Source organism: Peromyscus maniculatus, chromosome 13 (genome assembly GCF_049852395.1).
Source record: "Peromyscus maniculatus bairdii isolate BWxNUB_F1_BW_parent chromosome 13, HU_Pman_BW_mat_3.1, whole genome shotgun sequence".
NCBI lineage: Eukaryota > Metazoa > Chordata > Mammalia > Rodentia > Cricetidae > Peromyscus > Peromyscus maniculatus.
Window position 1 is genome coordinate 10176842 of NC_134864.1, and position 21696 is coordinate 10198537.

At 47.5% G+C, this 21696-nt stretch overlaps 1 protein-coding gene across 31 annotated transcripts in view; it reads right to left on the minus strand.

Annotated features, from left to right (window-relative positions):
- Positions 1–21696, minus strand: part of Hdac4 (histone deacetylase 4) — a 262371-nt gene that overhangs the window by 151845 nt on the left and 88830 nt on the right. For 3 of the 31 annotated variants that reach the window (XM_076549607.1, XM_076549600.1, XM_076549599.1), the window contains exon 1: positions 11709–11740. The exons of 17 other annotated variants lie outside the window; for them this stretch is intronic. Coding sequence is in view for 1 of the 14 variants with exons in the window: in XM_076549601.1 (XP_076405716.1) it covers positions 5624–5684 (61 nt within the window). In the remaining 13 variants the exon portion in view is untranslated. Of the gene's footprint in view, positions 1–5623; positions 7309–11708; positions 11755–21696 lie in introns of those variants that run through there. 11 more of the 31 variants (XM_076549610.1, XM_076549608.1, XM_076549602.1 and 8 more) reach the window with 8 other exon arrangements.

Consider the following 21696-nt stretch of genomic DNA (forward strand, 5'->3'; position numbering starts at 1 on the left):
GCAGTAGAAGAAGAAGGAAAAAGGAATAAAAGATAAAGAAGCACCCTCAAATTGCTAAAAGGTGTAGCTAACTACATTTCTGTACCCAGCTAAACTTTCATGCAAAAACCAGGGAGTCGGGGAAAAGACACTTTCAGACAAACAAAAATTGTTTGCTGGGGGCTGAGAAGATGGCTCAGGAGTCAGAAACACTTGCTGCAATTGCAAAGGACCCAGGTTCAGTTCCCAGCATTCACATAGTGGCTCAAAACCACCTGTACCTCCAGTTCCAGGGCATCTGATGCCATCTTCTGGCCTCCACAGGAATCGGGTATATACACAACACACATATATACAGAGAGGCAGAACAATTATATACATAACATAAATGAAACTAAAAATATTTGTTTGCCATTCAGAAATCATGTGTCAAAATAACAACTAAAGGATTATTTCACAATGAAGAAAAGTCATATCCATGGTGGAGTGAGATGATCAATGCAATGCTAAGATAAAATATTAGTAAACATGTAAGTACACACAGTTGTGTACTAAATAACACACAGTTCACATAATCACCAAGACCACTTTTACCACAAGTAACTGTTTCCTCAGACTTATTTCCCAGTATAGCGTGCATGTGCACTAAAATAATTGTTTGAAACACCTTGCTAGCTTCTTATATAAATACAAATTCCCCAATACTAGAAAACCCAAATCAGTGCATTTTCGAAGGTTGAAGCTGGCTGTGCTTCACTTCTAAGAGCCCATCGTTCTTCCTCGGAGCCAGTGTTTTTATTCTTGAATGAATCACACAAAGTGCAGCTGTCCCTGAAAACAGAGGGGAGAGACACCGACTGCCCACTGTGGCTGCTGCTTTCGATGAAGAGTAGGCAAGTGACTGCAAAACTCTGCAGAGACAGTCTAGTGCTACTCTAAGTAAGACACCGCTCATTAACCCTGCTTGGAAACAGAAGCTACCCAGAGCTGGAGTGACAGCAATCACGGATGCACATGGGCTCTTCTCAACACAAGCCACTTGACACCACATTTGCATGTCCGAGAACCTTTCTTTGAAATCAGCCACACTTATGCAAAAGCAACCCTTTGTGAAAAATAATCAGCAAAAGATTGCTTAGTTAAAAGTAACTAGCTTTGGGGTAAGGATAAACCACTCTATGCAAATAATTTTGTATTAATGCAAATATTATGTTTGTCTTTTATTTGAATGCAAACAGCATCTGTTTTGCACTGCCACTGCCACTGCTTTGTAGTTTGTGCTGAGACTCAACTGAGTTCCAGCTGCTCGTTAAGAGTGGAGAGCAGATTTTCAGAGAGCTGAACACACCAAGCAGCCCTTCAAAAGAGCAGAAAGCAAATGAATCCCATGGCTTTTCTCTTACTGAGGAAAAGAAATAAACCCAAGAACAGATCCCAGAATCTCTTTTGTGGAGGTTTAGGTGGGTGTGTGTATTGGGGGGTGGGGTGGTCCTTTGTTAAAAGTTTGGAAGGAAATTAAGATTACTTTTCATAAATTCATTTGCAGGAAAATCCATTCAGAAGAACACATTTTAAAAAGGAAAGCTGAATGTGACCAGTGGGTCTCTAGCTCAGCACCATGCTGTCTAACACTGCCCAGCTATCCAGCCAAATTCTCTAACTCTGGCAAGGAGGGACTATCTGTCAACACCAACCTCCCAAAGTTACTCCACTAGTAAATACTTTTCTACCTCTGTCTACAGATGGGGAGAGAGCTCTCTACGTGTATGTGTGTGTGTGTGTGGGGGGGGGTGACCTTTGTACCCATGAGGCTGGGGTAATGACTTTCAGAAGCACAGAGTGGACAGGTAAGTGAGTAGGTGGGTAGGTGGACAAATCAGGATACTATATAAGGGGAAACAAATTATATAGGAAAAGAAAACCAATTAAGTTTCTTCTGACTTTAAATACATTCAAATTCCAAGTCTCTGCTCCACCAAGAACACCTGGCAACAGCTGGACCTCAAAACACAAAGACATGATATACACTCCACTCCTACAAAGCACAGAAAAGCACAGTCACAGTCACTAGTCCAAGTGTCCCCACGGATGAGGCCAAGGAGAACCACCTGTGTGCTGTCAGATGGTCCTCAAAGGAAGTACGTACTCTCACATACACCTGCTACTAAAACTCAAAAACACCCATTCACAGGACTGTAAAGATGGCTCAGAGCTCTGTAATGCTCTGCACAGAACCAGGGTTCAATTCCCAGCATGCAGCAGACTGCTCACAACTGCCTACAGTAGCAATTCCAGGGGATCCAATGACTTCTTCTAGTATCCATGGACGCCTGCATTCACGTGCACATACCCAGATATAGCACAAACATACACATAACTTAAATATCTTCAAGTAAATCCACCCAAGCAATTTTTCATGTGAATAACAGACCAACCATTCTAATAACCTCAACAATTAGTCTGACTTTACTTTCATTCCCAGTAACTGTCTTATGCGCTCCTGAACATCTCATGCTATTCTCTGTTGTCTCTAATAAATGCAAAGGAATTTCTGGTCTTGACAAAAATACCACAATTTGATGACTAAACTTAAAAACGTAAGAATGGGGTAAAGTGACTTATCACAGAAAACATTCGGAAGCTAGACAAACCTATCTGTAAAGGTACTGGTAAATTAGCTAAGTAGGGATTACAGCAGCAGGTGGAGGCCTGGGGTGAGCCTGGCATGTGGGGCATATTTCCACTGAGATCCCACACAGAGCTCCCAGAGAACTCTCCAGAACTTTCAGCACTCTGACCCTCTCTTACACACATTTCATGAGTAGAAATCTAGGGACTAGAATGAGTGAGGAAGGAACAGGACTCTTTCAGCCTGAAAAAAAATCCGTAGACATCTATATCCCTGTACCCCCAACCCCCAGGCCAAGGCAGCTCCATTTGTAATGACTGAAACCCCTGAGCTGAAGAAAGTCAGTAAATAATAGTTTGGTGTACTTCTAAAAAAACCACCAATCAGTATAAATTACCACATTAACAAGTAAGAAATTTTACATCATCTCAGCAAAGAACCAGAAAAAGCATTTATTGGTAAGATTCAACATGGACAGGCAAAGGTCTCATAGAAATTTTGGAACAGAATCCCACAACCCTGATTAATAAGGGTACTCCCCAAAATCAAACAAAGGGGACTGGGAAGGTGGCTTGGGTTTAGAGTTCTTGCTGTACAATCACAAGGACCTGGGATCAAATTTCCACCCCCAAGGTTTGGTGAGGGAGGCAAACATATGTGGCTGCATGTGCCTGTAAACTCAATGCTGTGGGGGTGGAGGCAGGAGCATCTCTGGGCTTACTGGCTACCAATCCAGGTTTAATGAGAGACCACATCTCAAGGTAAAAAGAGCAGAGTGGTAATGTAAGACACCTACCAACTTCCACTGGCATTCAAATGCACACGGCTCTCTCTCTCTCCTCTCTCTCTCCTCTCTCTCTCCCTCTCTCTCTCTCTCTCTCTCTCTCTCTCTCTCTCTCTCTCTCTCTCTCTCTCTGTCTCTCTCTCTCTCTCTCTGTCTCTCTCTGTCTCTCTCCCTCACTCCCACCACACCCCAGAGTAAACAAAGATCTGTAGCAGGCATCTTAGTCAGCAAAAACACAATGGAAGAAGTACCTCTCATTCCTCATCCCACCTCAACCAGAGCAAAATGAGAATGTCCTCTAGGCTACTCTTGGAACTACACCTAGCCAATGCTAAATTCAAGAAAAAGAATGAAAAACAAAATGATCATCACCTGACTTGGCATGTAGAGAATCAAGAAGAATCATCAGGACCAGAATTAATTAGTAAATATAGAAGGTCAACAATATACAAAAATCTACTGTGTTCCTACATACAGCAACGAACAATAAAAGAATTGTAAGATACCAAAGATGGCTCTGGAGAGATGGCTCAGCAGTTAAGAGTACACACTTTTTTTCCAAAGAACCCACAATCCCATGTAAATCCAGCTCCAGGGGACATCTGTACATGCACACCACGCACACACAAAAGTAATAAAAGTAGATCTTTTTTAAAACTTCAAATATAACAGCATTCATTTTGAAAACCTGTGAGATCTAACAAAAGACACAGAGCCTTTCTATGCAGAAAGCCAGGAGCCAATGAGATAGAAGTGGAAGCCCATGGAAGTCTATGTTCCCTTGGCACCCCATCCCCACCCACATATACATAGTGGTATTCAGTGAGTAGTTACTGTGGACTACGAGAACTGGGGCAGGTGTAATGTGTCCCAAATCGTCATAAGAATGAGAAGAATGACACTGAGACCTGAAACAGGCATCAGGTGTCCTGAGCCCTCTTCACAAAATAGGAGACCAACACTTTGGACCAAGTCATCTTAGAAAAAGCAAAGATGTCAGAACACAAGCTATACTGGGAAACAAGTCTGAGGAAACAGTTACTTGTGGTAAAGTGGTCTTGATGATTATGTGAACTATGTGTTATTTAGTATACAGCTGTGTGTACTTACATATTTACTAATATTTTATCTTAGTATTGCATTGATCATCTCATTCCACCATGGATATGACTTTTCTTCATTGTGAAATAATCCTTTAATTGTTATTTTGACACATGTCCACAGTGGTTTCCACCTAGGGTATGAGCCTTTCTCCCCTTTCCCAGGGAGGGCAGAGGCCATGTCCACTGCACTGGGAGAGTGGCTTGGTCCTTTCTGGGATGGAGATTCTCACCTGAACCCAAGAAACATGCAGAGAAGCCCTATCCTGTCAGCAGCCATTCTGTGAGCTGTAACCCAGGCAGACAAGAGAAGCACCACCCAGGGAACACTGGACCCAAAGTCTCCATCTCACAGAAGCAGACAGAGTTTTAGGTCAGCACCAAGGCTCAGAGGACACATCTCAGTCTGTGTGTGTGGGGTTGATATATTGTGCACCCCAATAAACTTATCTGGATGTTAGAGAACAGAACAGCCACTATATTAAACAGAAAGGTTAAGCAGTGGTAGCACACACCTTTAACCCTAGCATTCCGGAGGCAGAGATCCATCTTGATCTTTGTAAATTCAAGGCCAAGCTGGAAACAGCAAGGCATGGTGGCACACGCCTTTAATCCCAGGAAGTGATGGCAGGAAGCAGAAAGATATATAAGGCATGAGGACAAGGAACTAGAGGCTTTTTAAGCTTTCAGGTTTTAGCAGCAGCTCATCTGAGATCCATTCAGATGAGGACTCAGAGGCTTTCAGTCTGAGGAAACAAGATCAGCTGAGAAGTTGGCAAGGTGAGGTTAGATGTGGCTTGTTCTGTTTCTCTGATCTTTCAACATTCACCCCAAAACCTGGCTCAGGGATTGTTTTTATTAATAAGACCTTTTAAGATTCGTGCTACAGTTGAGGACTGAGCATGGTGTGGGAAGGGATAAGATTAATAGCACTTATCAGATCCTACAAAGATAAACAGAAAACAAGTAGGGAAAGGCTGAGCTGAGCTTCAGCCCAGCTCCCAGGTCTCTGCAGAGATTAACTCTCCACTGGAGCACTTGGCAGCTCCCGCGGATGAGAGGAAGAAGGAAGGGTGTCAGCCCCAAATCACTGTAAGTGGAGCCAGTGTGTGCCCACACCTTCATACCCACCTGGGGTCCAGTGCCTCGGGAGGCTGCTGTTTATGCTTCTGTGCACATCCTGAGAGGACATGATGAAATACTGTTCAACTATTACCCCAAACAGACACCAGCTAGTGTACTGAATGACACTACAAGTCCAATGAGGCACCTAGGATGCCACAGGCTCACAAAAGGAATCTTCTGGTTCCCCCAACAACCTAGGAAGGAAAAGGAAGCTTTGAAGGTATCTCCTTCCTGAACAAAAGGTGGTATACTGAAAAGGGATAGCAAGACAGAGGAGAAGGCCTGGGGGAAAAGCAGCTGAACACCCACAGAAGGCTAAATATCCAACAGACTATCTCTCTCCATTACCCCAACAGGACAGAGTAGCTACCATCACCTTGTGTTAGCTGGTAACTGCCAGGAGTCTAAGCCAGGGCTACCAAGGATTCTGACAAAGTATGTATCCAAAGGGGTTTGGGGTCAACTAAACACAATGATAGTGCCCCAGGAGGAATCCCACTCCAGGGGATGCAGCTTTGCCTAAAAGCCTTGGGCACAGGGACCGTTGGTACATGTCCATAAACTTGGAGTGTGGACAATATCCCACTGAAATCCCCTGACCTCATAACTCATGAAAAAATGGCTATCCACACCACACATGTGCATAGCTCCCTGTGGCTATTCAAAGCAGCATTATTTCCAGATGAAATGGGTTTTAACAGATTACAACAACTTTGGCTCAGTGTCAGAGGCCACAATAAGTCACTTTAGGAATGGGAGGTTAGACCTCCCCCCAGATAAAAGAAACAGGATAGCTTTTTAAACTCTGTGGAGTTATAAATGGAGGAAGAGGTTTTCCCTAAGACTATAAAAATAATTAGGGAGGAACAGGAGAAAGAAGCTTCTGTGTGGGTACAGGTGAAAACCTAATTAGAAGCGGATTAGAATTTTCTGAAATCACCCTTTTCCTTGCTTGACCAAGTCAGGGATGAGGTAACAACGACGATATTACCTGGCAGGACTAATCTCCACCATGTAGCCCCAAGAGCTACAGGATGGTGCCCACCCCTGCACTCTCAGCCAACCGTCAGCTACCACCTCAACCTCACCCTGTGCCTAAGCCTAGGTAGGGGCAGAGCAGGACACCTGTGTGTACCCCACAAGGGCAGGGAGAGAGCTACAATCGGGTTGGTGGCTGACCCTCAGCCCAAGAGTACAGATGTGTTCTGGGGGCTGCAGAGATCATAAGGCACTCAGGTAAGAGCATGAGGTTCCTAGTGGGTGGTCTCCTCTAGGAATCTAGGTTCCAGCACCTATGAGTTCACCTGATACCCGTGTGCTCTGGGAGAAACCCCAACATGGAGCCCAAGAGAAGCTAAGACGTAGGTGAGGTTCTTCCTGCAAGAGGGAGATGCTTAAACCTCAAAACAATGAGAAAGGGCCCTCATACTACCCTAGTCCAGGGATAAAACTTGCAGAGACACTGCATTTACTGCAGTGTGGCCTGTGGAGAGGGGATTCTACCCACAGCACTTGTATGGTAAGATGATCAGAAGCCCCTCTAGACACACATTTTATCTAAGTTCTCAGTTACCCTGGCTGAGCTCATGGCGTATTTACCAGCCAGGCAAAATGATGGCAGCTTCCCTGTTCTGTTTGACAAACACTGCACTTCTTGACTGTCTGATGAGTACAGGACACAGTTGCCCCAATGGCCACCCCAGAGACTATGTAGCAGTCTCCCTTCCCCTTTTTACTCAACCCTCCAGCATGTAATGCCTCCAAGTCTACAGAGTGACTGGTACTCATAGACTAAGCACAGCACTTACCACCTCTGAATCCCCACAGGCCTACAGCTGGGCTAACAAATGGCTGCTGTTGGAGGAAGACAGGCCTAGAAGTAACCTTGTAAAGAACATGTTCTAGAAAGACAGATGGTCAGGGGAGGCCCTGAAGTCGGGGGTGCCAACAACATCTGAAGGAACTCCAGGAGACAAGACACCATGAAGAGTGATGGCAGCCCTGACACTGTCCCTGGAAGAGAAAGGAAGCTGCCTGGCTAACCCAGATCATCCAGTATGCTGCCCGGGCTGCCTAGTGCCCACACTCTGTGCAGAGTGAGAGCTTGGTGAGGACAGACTCCTGTATCCACCACTCCCCCAGGTTCTGAGAAGTGAGGGGGTGCGGGGGCACAGTACACTTCATAGTCAGTTAGGACTTTAAGCAGCAGAAGCTTGCCCAAGGAGAGACTCAATGACAGAAGGACAAAACAGGGCAGGACATTGCCCTAAGAAAGCAGAGACGCTCACAGTCCCATTCAAATAGGGAGGCTACTTAGCTGCTCAGGAGATGGCTCACAAAGGCCTCCTCAAACACTAGGGATCCCCACCTGCTGGGTGGGTTGACCCTAGTATGAATCAATTAATCTCACTTCAGTCCAACTCACAGACGTATCTGCTGAAGGTTAAATTCTGTTTCGGTTTGCAGAGTTAAACACAGGTATTTACACACACACACACACACACACTCATAAATGTAGTGGATGTGGGGTGGGGAAATGGCTTTTGTATGGTTGGTTTTTAAATGTCTGTCCTAATGTAGGATGTCTCATGAAGGTCACTGGGCAGATGTGACAGTTTATCTTGGTAAAGAAAATGTGGCTGTCTGAGACTCTGGGGGGATGAAGCCACCAGCTTCCACAGGTCAAAGAGTTCCGTGGTCAGGGAGTCCAAAGACACCCGAGGAGGAACAAGGGCACTGTGGCAGATGCTGGGTACACTGCTTCTCCAGTTGGGACTCACAGCCTGGTGGGTGGATCACACGACCCACATTTTCATGAGCGATCTTTCACTGTGGTGGCCTGCCCTGTGGCAGGTACCTAGGCATGGCATGAAGGACGTGGGTCAGGGCCACTGTTTCCTCCCCATGCCGTTACTATTCCAGCCACCCCACACTGTCTACAACACAGCATTTGCCTATCTTTTCCTACAAGCTGGAAGTTAGCTCTCAGAACTTTGAAGATTTGAAAAGTTTTCAGATGTCTCTCCTCTCCTTACCCACAGTTAGCCAAAGGGACAGGCAGGGGTCAAGGCTGCTGAAACACCTGCCAGTTATCAGCCAAAGAAAATCATGCTACCCCAGGTCACCCTGACCCCTAGCTGACAAGTGAGGTTCCCCACAGGGATGTGCTAGCCCTATGACAAACACTGAAAAAAAAAACAAACACTGTTTCGAACAACTTTTAGAAACTGCATGTCAAACTCTTCCTTCCGAAACTTCTGACTTCTAGCAGACACAGCGATCGACTATCCTGTAGGAAATCAGTCTGGAGACACCAAGGTCACTCTAGGAAGCATGCTTGTGGAAGACAGGCTCATTGTCTGCTGCATCCAGCCCTGGGGATAGGGGGTGGAATGGGGAGTGCACTGCAGAAAAGCCCATTGGGAATCCACCTGGATGGGGAGCATTTTGGATCCCATTAAGGCCCTGTCTGGTTGTGGAGGGAGGGGAGAGGCACCCCATATAGGATGTGTGTGTCATTCCCAACAGCCTACAAAACTAAGAGGTCAGGAAAATATTCCCAGACAAGGGCCCATGAGCAACTTCCAGAAGAGTCACTGTGAGGGTGTACACCTAAGGACAGTGACCCTAAGACCACAGAGTCCCTACCATCTAACACAGAGTACCTGGACAGCAGCTGCAGAAGTAACACCCATGTGGCACTCTGGGGTCCTAAGTAGTAAAGGAAGCAGCCTGGGAGCTAGCAGGTTAGCCTGGACGGGATATCAGTCCTCTGACCTGTATACCCTCCTGTGCAGGTAGGAGGCATGTGGTAGCACTCAGGACACAAGCCACCGCCTTCTTGTTCCTGAAGGCAAAGGGATTCCTTGATGAGAGAGAGAACCATTTCACAGGATGGTGAGTCCTGGAGGGAGAATCCACAGTCCTGGTATGGCCCCGCAAAAAAGGATCCAAGTCACTGGAATCTACACACATCTGAGGAGCACCAAAGAACCAGTCTGAAATTCCCAAGACCCAGGGACAGAGAAAGCACAAGTAATAGGGCTGGGAAGCCCCTATCATGAGCTCCAAAGTCTTATCCTAGCACCAAGAGAAGCCCTGGGCTCGAGCTGGTCAAGCTGCAGAGGTAAAAAACAAGGGTTCTCTTGGCTCCTCCAGTAAGGCCTCAGCCCCCATATATACTCTCAAAGGACCTTCCTTTGGTGGGCTCCGATGCATTCCATCTCTAGATTCCAGTGAGATGGATTTCCTGCTCAGCCAGAGCTTGAAACACACAAGAGGCAGTAGGAACAAGAGAGGGATAGCCCAGGCTCTGGGATACATGTTCATATGACCATGAACATCTGTCTACTCAGTACACTAAGCTGCTCTGGGGAGGTTCTGGGACCACTGGAGTGACATGAGTGCCCACATCACTCTAGTGTTCCATGGAGGGTAAATGAAAGTGAATGAGGCAGGTTATGGATGGACTAGCACTCACAACAGTGTCAACCATCTGGGCCAGGCAGGCTGCTACAGTGAGATTAGAAAAACACTATCTACCATCCCCTAAAACGATGTCCCCACAACAAGAGCACAGCCATCCCACCTGACACTTCTGTTCCTGTTTCCAAGTTGTACCCAGCTGATCACGAACTCCACCTATCACAGCAGTGGTACCACAGGCCACAGGTAGGGCACAGGACACTGTCCTAAGCTTCTGAGCATAGCAGGTACACAGTAGTGCTCACAGACAGGAGAAGCAGCAGAAGCAGGAGGCCTGGGGCAACTTCTAGGGACACCTGCCATCCCTGTGACCTTGGGTATTTTGTTTCACCTTTGGGGATTCACCTCTACAACCTGAGAAAGACAGTGGCTCCCTGCTCCTATCTACCCCATCCATGTGCCTAGAATCATGCTCCATAAGCACCAATCCGTGACCATGAAGACCTCACCTGAACTGCACATCACATCCTATACAGGCTCACAAGTAAGTCTGAAAAGTTCCGACCAAGGCATAAACCCATCCAATGAAGACTCTAGAACACTACAGGACACAGTGAAAACAAATCTGTAACTGTTCCCGGAAGAGCCCTGCACAGCTACAGAGTTGAACACACAAGAAACTAGCCACAGACAGGAAATGCTAAACCACAGCTTGTAACCCTTCCTTGTGAGGAATGCTGGCAGGGTATGGGGTGAGGGCTCCGGAAGCCACGTCAGGCTCCGACTCCTCTGGAAGGGCCTATGGACCAGTATCCTGCCTTTTTACCATCGTTTCTCTGCATCGGTGGTGAACACCAGGGAAGGGCCCAGGGCAGTGCTGTGCCGGGGCTCCTCCACTGCCAGGCCAAGGAGCAGAGCTGTCTATGGCCACCGCCAGGCCAAGCAGGATCTACTGTGACCACTGTGACCACCTCCGGATTTTCATACAGTCATTCGTCATATTCCTGACACGTGGCCTTCAAATGTCATAGCTAAGAATGGAAGCATTTTCCTGAAAAGACAAATGTCATCAAGCATTTTTTAAAAACACTTTACGCCAAACTGCAAGCTACAGTTGAATTCCACGCATAAATCAACTTTCTTTAACTCTTATCTAAATTCAGTTGATGTAAGCTTACTAAAAGAGTCGGGAACAATTGTGAAGGGGATTTATGTTCAATTGTGATGTTTTATTAACTCTTCCTTGAATTCTGTATTCAGTGTTCCTGCTGACAAAGTGGATGCAAAGACAGGTAACGCCTGAGGTGGTAGGAGTGGACAAACGCCATGATGCATAAAGCAGTGTCCACACTGTGCTTCCAATGGAGCCAGCCAACCAAGGGTCGGGGTGATTGGGGAGGACAGAATTTCTCAGGGTAACGTGAGACTTAAAAGGGTAATGAGTAAACAGCCGAATGTCAAGGGTAAGGGTAGTCATCAAGAGAGTAAACTGCCCCTCTACCCTCCAGATCTGAACTATCTCATGAGGAGATCAGAGCTCCCTTTATGGTCACTGTCACCAGCCATCCCACAACCACCCCAGCTTTGTGTCTACAAGCCCATGGCCCCAGAGGGATCAGGAGGTGGGCAGAGGAGGGTGACTAGGGTGGGCATGGAACCAGCTTACCTTTCCTCTGGCAGGAGAGGGAACAAGACTCCTCAGGTGTAAGAATGAACTTTTTCAGCCTTTTCATCCATGCTTAACCAAGAGCAAGTAAGACTTGGGCTCTTGGGCCTGGCTGGGTAGGAAAAAAGGCATTAAGAGAGCCCCAGCAAGCCCATGCCTCAGAGACCTAAAGATCTCTGGAAACAGCTAGGCAGAACAGAATTGTGTCAGACTTTCTTTTCGTTCCTGTTTATTTATTTATTTATTTATTTATTTATTTATTTATTTATTTATTTATTTATTTATTTTGTGTGCGCGTGTGTGCGCGTGTGCGCGCACGTGCGCGTGCGCACTTAAGCCACAGCACACATGTGAAAGTCAGAAAACAATTTGGGGAAATAGGGGAATAGGTTTTCCATTTCCACCACATGAGTTCTGGAATCAAACCCAGGTCACTGGGCTTGCTGGCCTGTGAACATCTCCTACCAGCTAAGCCATCTCACAGCCAGAAATACAGGGCCAATTATTTTCACAACTGAGCTTACAACGGGCTTATTCCTCGTGAACACTTGCTCACACTAGGAAATATTCTCCATGGACCCATCACAGCACTGAAAGCTTAAGTCTCACTGACCTGCATGCAGTGTCTGTCTGTGTGCAGGGTATTCAGGGGTTCTGAACAAAAGTACCATCTGCAGACACAGGAAGGGCCAGGTTCCACTTCCTGGCACTCACAAGGTCCCATTTTGACACCTTCCAGCTCAACACTGATTTCCACACCAGTTCATGGGAATATTCTGTGAACTCTGACCTCCAGTATCTCAGTTTCCCCCAAACGAATGAGAGGAAGATACCCTTCAGCCTTTGAGATGCTGTTCTCATATGAGCAGGCTACTACCATAGGTCCCTGGGGGGTCTCACATGCAAGATGACACCAGCCATTCTAACTCCCACACCACCTCTCCTAAGTCAGTCAATAATGGAAGTATAAGCTGTCCACATGTGAAATGTGATGACCAGCCCAGCGAGGATGGTAGTCAGGTCCAGTTCCGGTTCTTAGTCTGGGGCTTCATTAATCATTCATAGTCATACACCAAAGCTTCATAGACACCAGGCACTGTCTCCTCCAACAGATGTGGTAGCTGTACCTGCCAAACCCCAAACCTCACTCTCAGTGATGTCTAGACATAAAATACAGCTGGGCAACTCTGGGGAAAAGATCTGGTTCTGTATAGATGTTCTCTCTCTTTTGTTTTAAATCATCTTATTTTATTTAATGTGTGGGGGTGTTTTGCCTGTTTAGGTATCTGTGCACCACATACCTACAGTGCCCTCAGAGGCCAGAAGAGGGCACTGGATCCCCTGGAACTGGATTTACAGACAGCTGTGAAATGTCATGTAGGTGCTAGGACTGGAACCCAAGTCCTCTGTTAGAAACTCCAATGTTCTTAATCACTAAGCTACTTCTCCAAGCACCATGAAAAGACATTCTTGAGGTCAACGAACACACCCACTAGCCAAGTTTATGAAGCGTGGACTTCCCAGGGTAGTGAAGGAGACTGTAGTCTGGTGGCTATTGCCATCAACACTGTGGTGGAGCTGCCCCAAGCAACTGAGCCAGCTCTCTGAAGCCTGTCCCTCCCCAGGATGCATGTCAACTAACAGAAATCAAAAGCAGAAAAGGCCTTTCAACACTGGGTGATACAATCTCCAGCAAGCTGAGGGAACACATCTGTCATTTCCATAGGACAATCATGTGCTCAACTGGAAGAAGAAATGCAAGCTAACAAAGAGCAGAGAGAATCAAGAAGCACCATGGTGAAATAAAATAAGAAAAGGATGCCCAGGGAATGAGAACTCAGAGTGTGCTTTAAACAGCACAGAGATTAAAATAACGAGAAATAGATGGATAGATGGATGGATGGATGGATGGATGGATGGATGGATGGATGGATGGATGGATGGATGGATGGATGTCCAAGACTCCCATGAACTGGCCCTTCCCTGTCCCAAACTTCTGTTCAGTGTTTTTATAAGTTACTAAGTTCACAAACGGGGAAGTGGCTGAATCTTCAGCTACCAACCAAGTGAGATGCAGCATCACCCAGGAGCGGCAGAGGCAGAGGGAAGTGGCTTCCAGTTCAGATCAGTGCATACACCAAGGTCTTAGGAAACCAAACCCAGTAAATGCTAGGCTCCAGTCTAAGAATACAGTGACCTATTTTCAGTCAGAAAGATGGCAAATGTCTAGTTCAAGGTTAAACAACAGCCTGATTAGTCACTCCCTAACACACCTGCAGCTCAAACACCTGAAGTATGTGATGAACACACAAACCCTCCTGTTTTCTCTCGTCAATCTGGAACTAAAAGCAATGCAGGATGCAGAGCTAAAAGTCAGGCACAGTGCTCTAAATTTGAATGACTGGACTGATCTTCGTGGGGTTTGTGCTAATCTTAAAAGTCCTCCCATGTGGAATCACCAGGGTTCTGAGAACACCTCTGCATCCTCAGGGACTGACTATAATGACGCATCTGCCACCACTGCACATGGTCTCCTCAGGGCTTCTCAACTGTTGTCGGGCATTCTCTGGATTCTCAGGGGAACAGACATGAATTGTGGGAAGTGGTGCTGGCAAGCAGGGAATGAGGGTGTGTGGGGGACCCTTATCACAGGTGCCAGAGCCCTGCCCCAATCCTGCTGTAACTGCTTGCACATCTACTTTTTGAGTTCCTGATGGCTCTGTGCCCCATAATTAACCTATCAATAGGGGAAACAGCCATCTGAGAATTACAGAGCATTGAGAACGGTTTGGGAACTTTTGTTCAGAGCAGGAAAAGACTCGTTAATGCTGTAATGCTCAACGAGACCAGCAATCCCAGCCCCAGTGAACAACAGTCACTACATGACGCAGATTCCAACAAACTGCACAATAACGATGAAAAAGCACAGCTTCAAAAACCAACAAAGAAACTCGGCTCTCTCTGAGAAACCTTCAATTTACTTGGCCACTTTCTCATGGACATTCAATTAAAAACAACTGTGGGAAAACAAATCCAGCCGCTGGAAACAGCAGAAGCCAGTAGGCCATAGAACAGGCATTCTCCAAGGAGCCCTACAAGCTTTTCAGCATTGACATTTGACACAAGCCAGAAGCCTAGGCCAAGAAGAGGGCCACACTTCACCCCACCCAAAGTGAGTTCAATAAATATCTGATATGACAGCAAAGCACAAACAACAGAAGAAAAAAAAAAGATGTTATCAAAATTTCAAGCTTCTGCCTTTGTGGATTGGGGATAGCCTACTAAGTACACTGAGCCTTGTGAGCCAGAACCCACATGAAAATGCTGGCTGTGGTGAGGCACACTTGTAATCCAGCATTGGAGAGGTTGAGAGCAGAAGATCCCAGGACCCCACTGGCCGGCCAGCCTGGCTTAACTGGGGAGCTGCAGGCCAATGAGAGGCCTTACCCCAAAGTAGGATAACATCTCAGGAGTTTTCCTCTGGCCTCCACAAGCATGCATACACATGCACACCCAAACATATACATGTACTCATTCACACTCATGCACACAGTAACTAATTAACCTGCTTCAAAGGATATCATCCACAAAGGAAAGGGTGCTATGGAATAATACTTTTATGCACTGGTTTAATAAAATGCTGACTGGCCAATAGCCAGGCAGGAAATATAGGTGGGATAAGCAGACAAGGAGAATTCTGGGAAAAGGAAGAGCAGAGTCAGGAAATGCCAGCCCACCATCCAGGGAGCAGCATGTAATGGCACACAGGTAAAGCCATGGAACATGTGGTAACATACAGATTAACAGAAATGGGATGAGTTTAAGTGTAACAGCTAGTCAGTCATAAGCCTGAGCTAATGGCTGAGCAGTCTTAATTAATATAAGCCTCTGTGTGTTTACTTGGGTCCAAGCAGCTGCAGGACTGGCAGGTGAGAGAGATTTGTCCTGACCGAGGGCCAGGCTGGGACATAGAAAAACTCCAAATACAAAAGGAGCTTTCACATAAAGGAGCTGTATTCCGAAAACACAGCCAGCAGCTAAAATTCAAGCATAAAAAGGTGAATAAGGCAAGTGAGAAGAGGTAGGAGACTTAACAGACATCTCTGCAAGGAGAACCAACAGCCAAAGAGCGCATGGGAAGATGCTCAACAGCAGGCTTCAGCAAATGCAATGGCATCAGGTGAGGCACTACTTCACACTCGCTCATGGGAATCAGGACAAGACCACCATCAGTGTCACAGCATCTCACAGCCACCGATGGGTGCACCTGTCCAGCTTTGCAGGAACCACAGCCCAGTGCTACCTGACCTTGGTGGAGCAGGTGGAGCAGGGTAGTAACTGTAGGGTGAGAAAATGAGGCTCAACTCTAGCCCTTCAATTCTGAGACAAGCACAACACTGGCTCTTGCTCTTTTACATCCTTGCCCTAAGCTGCAGGGCCCCTTCTCAAAGGCCTTCTTCCTTCCTCAGGAAAGGAAGGTGGCTGACAAGAAAGACACCTTCAAGACCTCCATATGAATTCTCAAATCAGGCTCAACATGACCCCCAGAGGTGGTATCCCTACCCTCATTCCTACAGCCCGTAAATATAAATAAGTCTATTTCCATGGTAGAAGTGACTTTGATGATGTGATCAGGGATCCTGAGCTGAGAACCAGGTAAAGGGTTAATTCCAGTGTGGGGACGGGAACTATGCTGCATAGCAAGATGTCTTGTCATAACAAGGCAAGGAAGCCATCACAGACTACAAAGTCACATCCAAGGGACTTAAGGGCCCCTACAGACCAGAGACGGGGCCCTATACAACAAGAGACTATTAGTGCACTGAAACACATGTTCACAGTTACCCACAAAAAAGTGATAAAACACTAGCTTTGAAGATACAAAGCAACTAACTCATGTCAAAAACTGGTAAACGAAGAAAGTTTTCTGCCTGAACCATCATGGTGGTGAGGAGACTGTCTCAACAGAAGGCTTCTACCCAGCACACGGGAAAAGAAGGGGCCGCAGACTACCATTCTGCAGTCCCAACTCAGCAAAGGCAAGCCAGACAAGGCTGACAGTAATGGCTGACCACCCAAGACCACTGGTGCAGCTTCTAGCATGGACAAGTCATCACCTATAGGGGAGCACCTTGGGGAAGAGACAGTGGACACTGGACAGAACGACCAGCTCCTACTCTGCAACTGTAGTGCACATCCTCAGACCAAAGTGAGAAAGCAAAGGTGCAAGCCGAGGGCAGGAGGCTGTAAACAAATGACAGACAGTGTCCATTATGGCTAACAGACCTGACTCATACCACACCAAACCTCCCTAAACCACGCTAGCTAACCCGTTTGAAGCAATGCCTTCTGGAAGTATTTAGAAACTCAAGTGTGGCAATGGTGTTGTGGTGGTATCTTTCGGACACCGGTGTTGACAGTCAGAGTCCTTATGAGAAAGTGCAATGAGGGGGGCAGAGCAGTCAAGGCTGAAGAGGGAGAAGTGCAACTGGCCAGTCCTTGTTCTTCCGTCTCACTTCTTTCAGAAACGGGAGACAGGACAGCGGCTGAAGGTACTGTTCTGGACTTGGGGACCACTCTGCACTGGTCTGGACTTGGGTACCGCTCTGCACTGGTCTGGACTTGGGTACCGCTCTGCACTGGTCTGGACTCGGGGACCGCTCTGCACTGGTCTGGACTTGGGGACCGCTCTGCACTGGTCTGGACTCGGGTACCGCTCTGCACTGGTCTGGACTTGGGGACCGCTCTGCACTGGTCTGGACTCGGGTACCTCTCTGCACTGGTCTGGACTCGGGTACCGCTCTGCACTGGTCTGGACTTGGGGACTGCTCTGCACTGGTCTGGACTTGGGGACCGCTCTGCACTGGTCTGGACTTGGGTGCTGCTCTGCACTGTTCTGCGCCCCACTGAAGCAAGGTGCCCCAGTGGTCTGCAACCAAAGAGAAGCACACTCCCAGGCTACGTAGAAGAGGAACACCCAGAATCTCCTAGGCTGCCACATGAAAGTCATTCTAGTTATTACCAACAGAGGACAGAAAGTAGGATCAACCCACTGTGACCTGACTTCCTGGCTCATGGGCAGAGTGAATGCTCCAGGCTCACTGAGAGACACGCTGGGAGGCTGGGGGTTGGCAGTGATGGTCTGAGTCTAGCCATGGCTGTGACTAACCAGGAGATCAGGACCCCAGCCACCCTCTAACAGCTGATTCAACAGCAGTGAGAGTAACCTCAACAGTAAAAACAAGAACACCACCAGCCTACTTGAAACAAAACAAAACAAGCCAACTCCTGAACTAGGGTCCCCTGGGAGTCAGCTCCTGATCTGGTGCTCCACAGAGAGGCTTCCTCAACCAGACATAGATCAGAACTGTCACTGTGACTTGACTGAAGGCCACTCCTGCCCAAAAGCTGATCCAAAAGGAAGAGGCTCTTTCTCAGCTGGACTGGAAGCAAACATCAGGCCGCCAGCCTTACCTAGATTCCCAACCCCCTTCCCATTTCCCAGATAGGGGGTAATATTCCTGTGTAGTTAAGTCTTTCTGAAAAGGAATTCTTCCTCAGTTTATTGTATGCACCAAGGAAGGAAGGACCGGTGGCTGTGCTTTTGGCTGTAGACATTCCCGTAGGTGCCAATGCAGCCACCGCCAAAAGGGTGACACCCAGGGTACTCATCACCAGCCAAGGCACTGCACCACCGCACCATCTCCTACAACTCATGGTGCTTCCCGAGGGAAGACAGGGGCAAGAGGCAGGGCCAGAAGCCTCTGGGGTCTAAGCCATAAGCCACTTAGGCCCACCGCCCAGACCACCAGGACAAGCACAGAGACCAGCCTTCTGAGGCTGTGCCTGGCCAATGTCCCCTGCTGGATGCCAAGCTGCCAGCAGAGCCTTGCTCACGGCTGCTTCCTTCACATGTGGTTTGATTGACGCAAATCAGGAGGCAAGCAAATGATTCATAATTGTCCAAGCTGAAGGCTCACACAGAAATGACACTAGCTCAAACTTGCTGACTCACCAAGAAGCTACAATGTCCCAGGGAACATTGCTGGCTGGAAGTTTCACACACATGTAGGTACATGACTCCATGGCAGCAGACACATGGTACTTCAAGAACATCCACCCATATCTCATGCTGCACACGCATGGTGCAGATTCAGAAAGAGAGGTGGGGCAATCATGTGGAAGGGGCAGCAACCTCCAGCCAAGCACACCTCAAGCGTGGGGGAGGGGTGAACTCTGTGTGTATGTGTGTGTGTGTGTGTGTGTGTGAGAGAGAGAGAGAGAGAGAGAGAGAGAGAGAGAGAGAGAGAGAGAGAGAGAGAAGAGAACATCAGTGTGTAGTGGTAAACATGCATGGTTATGATGCTGATGCTCTTCTGCTCCAGCTTCAATTTTAGTCCCAGGCATAAACCCACCTTTAAGGTACCAGACACATCTAACTGGTAAAGAAGGTTCATGGAGAGAGACAGCTGAAGATGCTAGATGAGGCCCAAAGGCCCTTCTATCAAGACCGGAAACAACTCACAACAATCACTGAGTATATGGTGTGGGGAAAATGCAGTCCCCAACTTGTCTGTCTTGGTTGAGAATGCTTCTAAGAGGGAAGATCTTAATGGACCAGCAGGCAAGCACCAGTAATGGTGGGCAAGCTCCTTCCAGCCACGTGGAAGAGCGCATCAAGCACAACAAGCTGGTTAAGGTGGGTGAGCTACATGAGGTTTAAGGAGTAGGAGCCCATGCAGTCACAAGGTCTCCTTTGTGGCAAAGAAAGCCACACAAGGATTTGGCACTATGATGGGCTCTGGCAATCACAGAGAAGCCCATGAATAACAGAAAAGTTATGATCAGTGAGGCCTGTTCCACTGAGGAAGCCCACACCGGAGATGCCATGAAAAATGCTGATTTTCAAGACCATTTCCATTGTGCTGATAACTGATAACATAGGGCCTGTCTGTGTGCCTAGCTCTGCACCACTGCCACCCTCCCTCCCTGTCAGCAAGGCTGCCAGTTGTTGGAAGTGATATAGGGGCCAAGTCTTGCACATGAGTTCTATTCAGCCTCTGCATCCCTGTTGACTCCTCCCCAAATAGGTGAGTAATTGCACCTAGGACCCTCAGCATCATCCCCAGTGATGGAGAAAGACTCTCTCCAGCTGGAGGCCAGAATCAGACAGTCCAGTTTGGGCCACTCATAAGAATGTACCCTCTGCAGACAAAGGACAGCAGTAGAGTAGGGGAACAGCAGGAAGGTGGGAACATGACCTCAACCTGCAGCCATCTTCACTTTTTCAACAATGGCAAAATATAAGCCCTAATCCTTACAGGGTGCCATGCAAAGCAGTAATGAAGCCCTCACTGGTAACAGCGACTCTCTCCTGAGCTGCTTCTCTGTGTGGATGACATCTAGAACTTTGTATTGTCCTAGGTGTTTGTAGCTAACTTTCCTAAACATCTAGGAATCCCTGAGAACAAGACTGGATCAGGCTAATCTTGGTGTCCAGTGCTGTGCCCACCTAGCACAGCAGGTACTTACTCCCTGTTTGCTGAAGGACAAGTAGAAGCAACATCAGCCTGGACCCTTCTGCGTACTTGAAGAACAAGTGCCAAGCACCCAGGTACGAATCCCACAAAGCACTGTCATGTCTGTCACTGGCATATATACAAGATCAACACCGAGCACAGGAGCAAGAAGGTGCATCTGGGCCCGAGCACTAGGATGCAAGATAGGTACAGTGCAGAAAAGACCCCCACAGGGCCGATCTGAGGACCATAAACCCCATGTCACTGGATCTTGGTCCCTGTGGCATTTCTGAGCCAACAAACAAAGGACTGCTGTGCCAGCTGAGTGGACCAAAGGGTATCACCCAGCCTGGCACTGCTAAGAGCTAGATTTATAATATCAGCAGGAGAGAGGCCTTTTCAAGACTCCCACCACCACTTAGCAATATGCACAGAAAACTTACCATTTCTTCACAGCAAGTCCAAGCACTCTGCATCTGCAGGATCCAAGAAGAGTCTCTCCTCATTTGGGCCCCATCTGCATATAACCACCCACCCAACCTGGGCGCCTGGGAATTTGGGGGTTCTGGCCTGAGACATGGGAAAGAGGAACAGTGAGGAGGTGCAGAAACCCCAGAGGCTGCAAGGCTTACATAGAAGTAACTACCAAACAGAACTTTCTATATGGATGTCTGAGGAGGCTAGTGAGTACAGCATGATTCTATGCCTAACTACCAATATCCTGGGTAGAAACAGAGCATGCTGTGACCTATGCAAAGGGTACAGGCCACACTCTCTTCCTTGGTGTCCATGAGTTCTGGAGGCCCTCCACAGACATTGAAATGAGGCCCTATGCTGTAGTAGCACTGTGAAGCAATCTCCCCAATGTGAAGTGGTATCCATGGTCCATGGATGATGTGCACCCCCAGTTCCAGTCCCTTCAGCTGATGTGATGGGGGATTCCTGGCCCCTTACAGTTCTAGAAACACTGTTCCAGGAAGCTAGCTAGCTAGGTGGGTTAGCAAAGGATCTGGGCCATGCTCACCTAAGACACATGGGGGTTCTTTTTGTCAACGCTGGAAGGCAATACCCATGAAAAATGGCCATCTGGAGAGCAGCAATGAAGCTTCTGAACACTACTACAAGGCCAGACAGTAAAGGCAGCAAGGAATGTTCCTTAAAGCACTTTCTGTCCCAAACCTCCTTCATGTGGAACTCCACACAGAAGCAGATGAATACAAGCTGTTTCTGGGAAGTCGACTCACGCTGCATCCAGTGTTCTTGGTACAATGACTAATCCATGCCCACTGCCCCCTCCAACAGGCAAAGCAGGGCAGAGTCTCCACAGGGAAACTGGGTAGCTGTTCACCCTCTACTGAGCCCAAACACTGAAGCCTCGTGAGAAGGACATTGGACATTCCTGCCATAATGATCAATTCTACACCACATGAGGAAAACATCAGATGTGATCAGAATGTTACACAGAATGC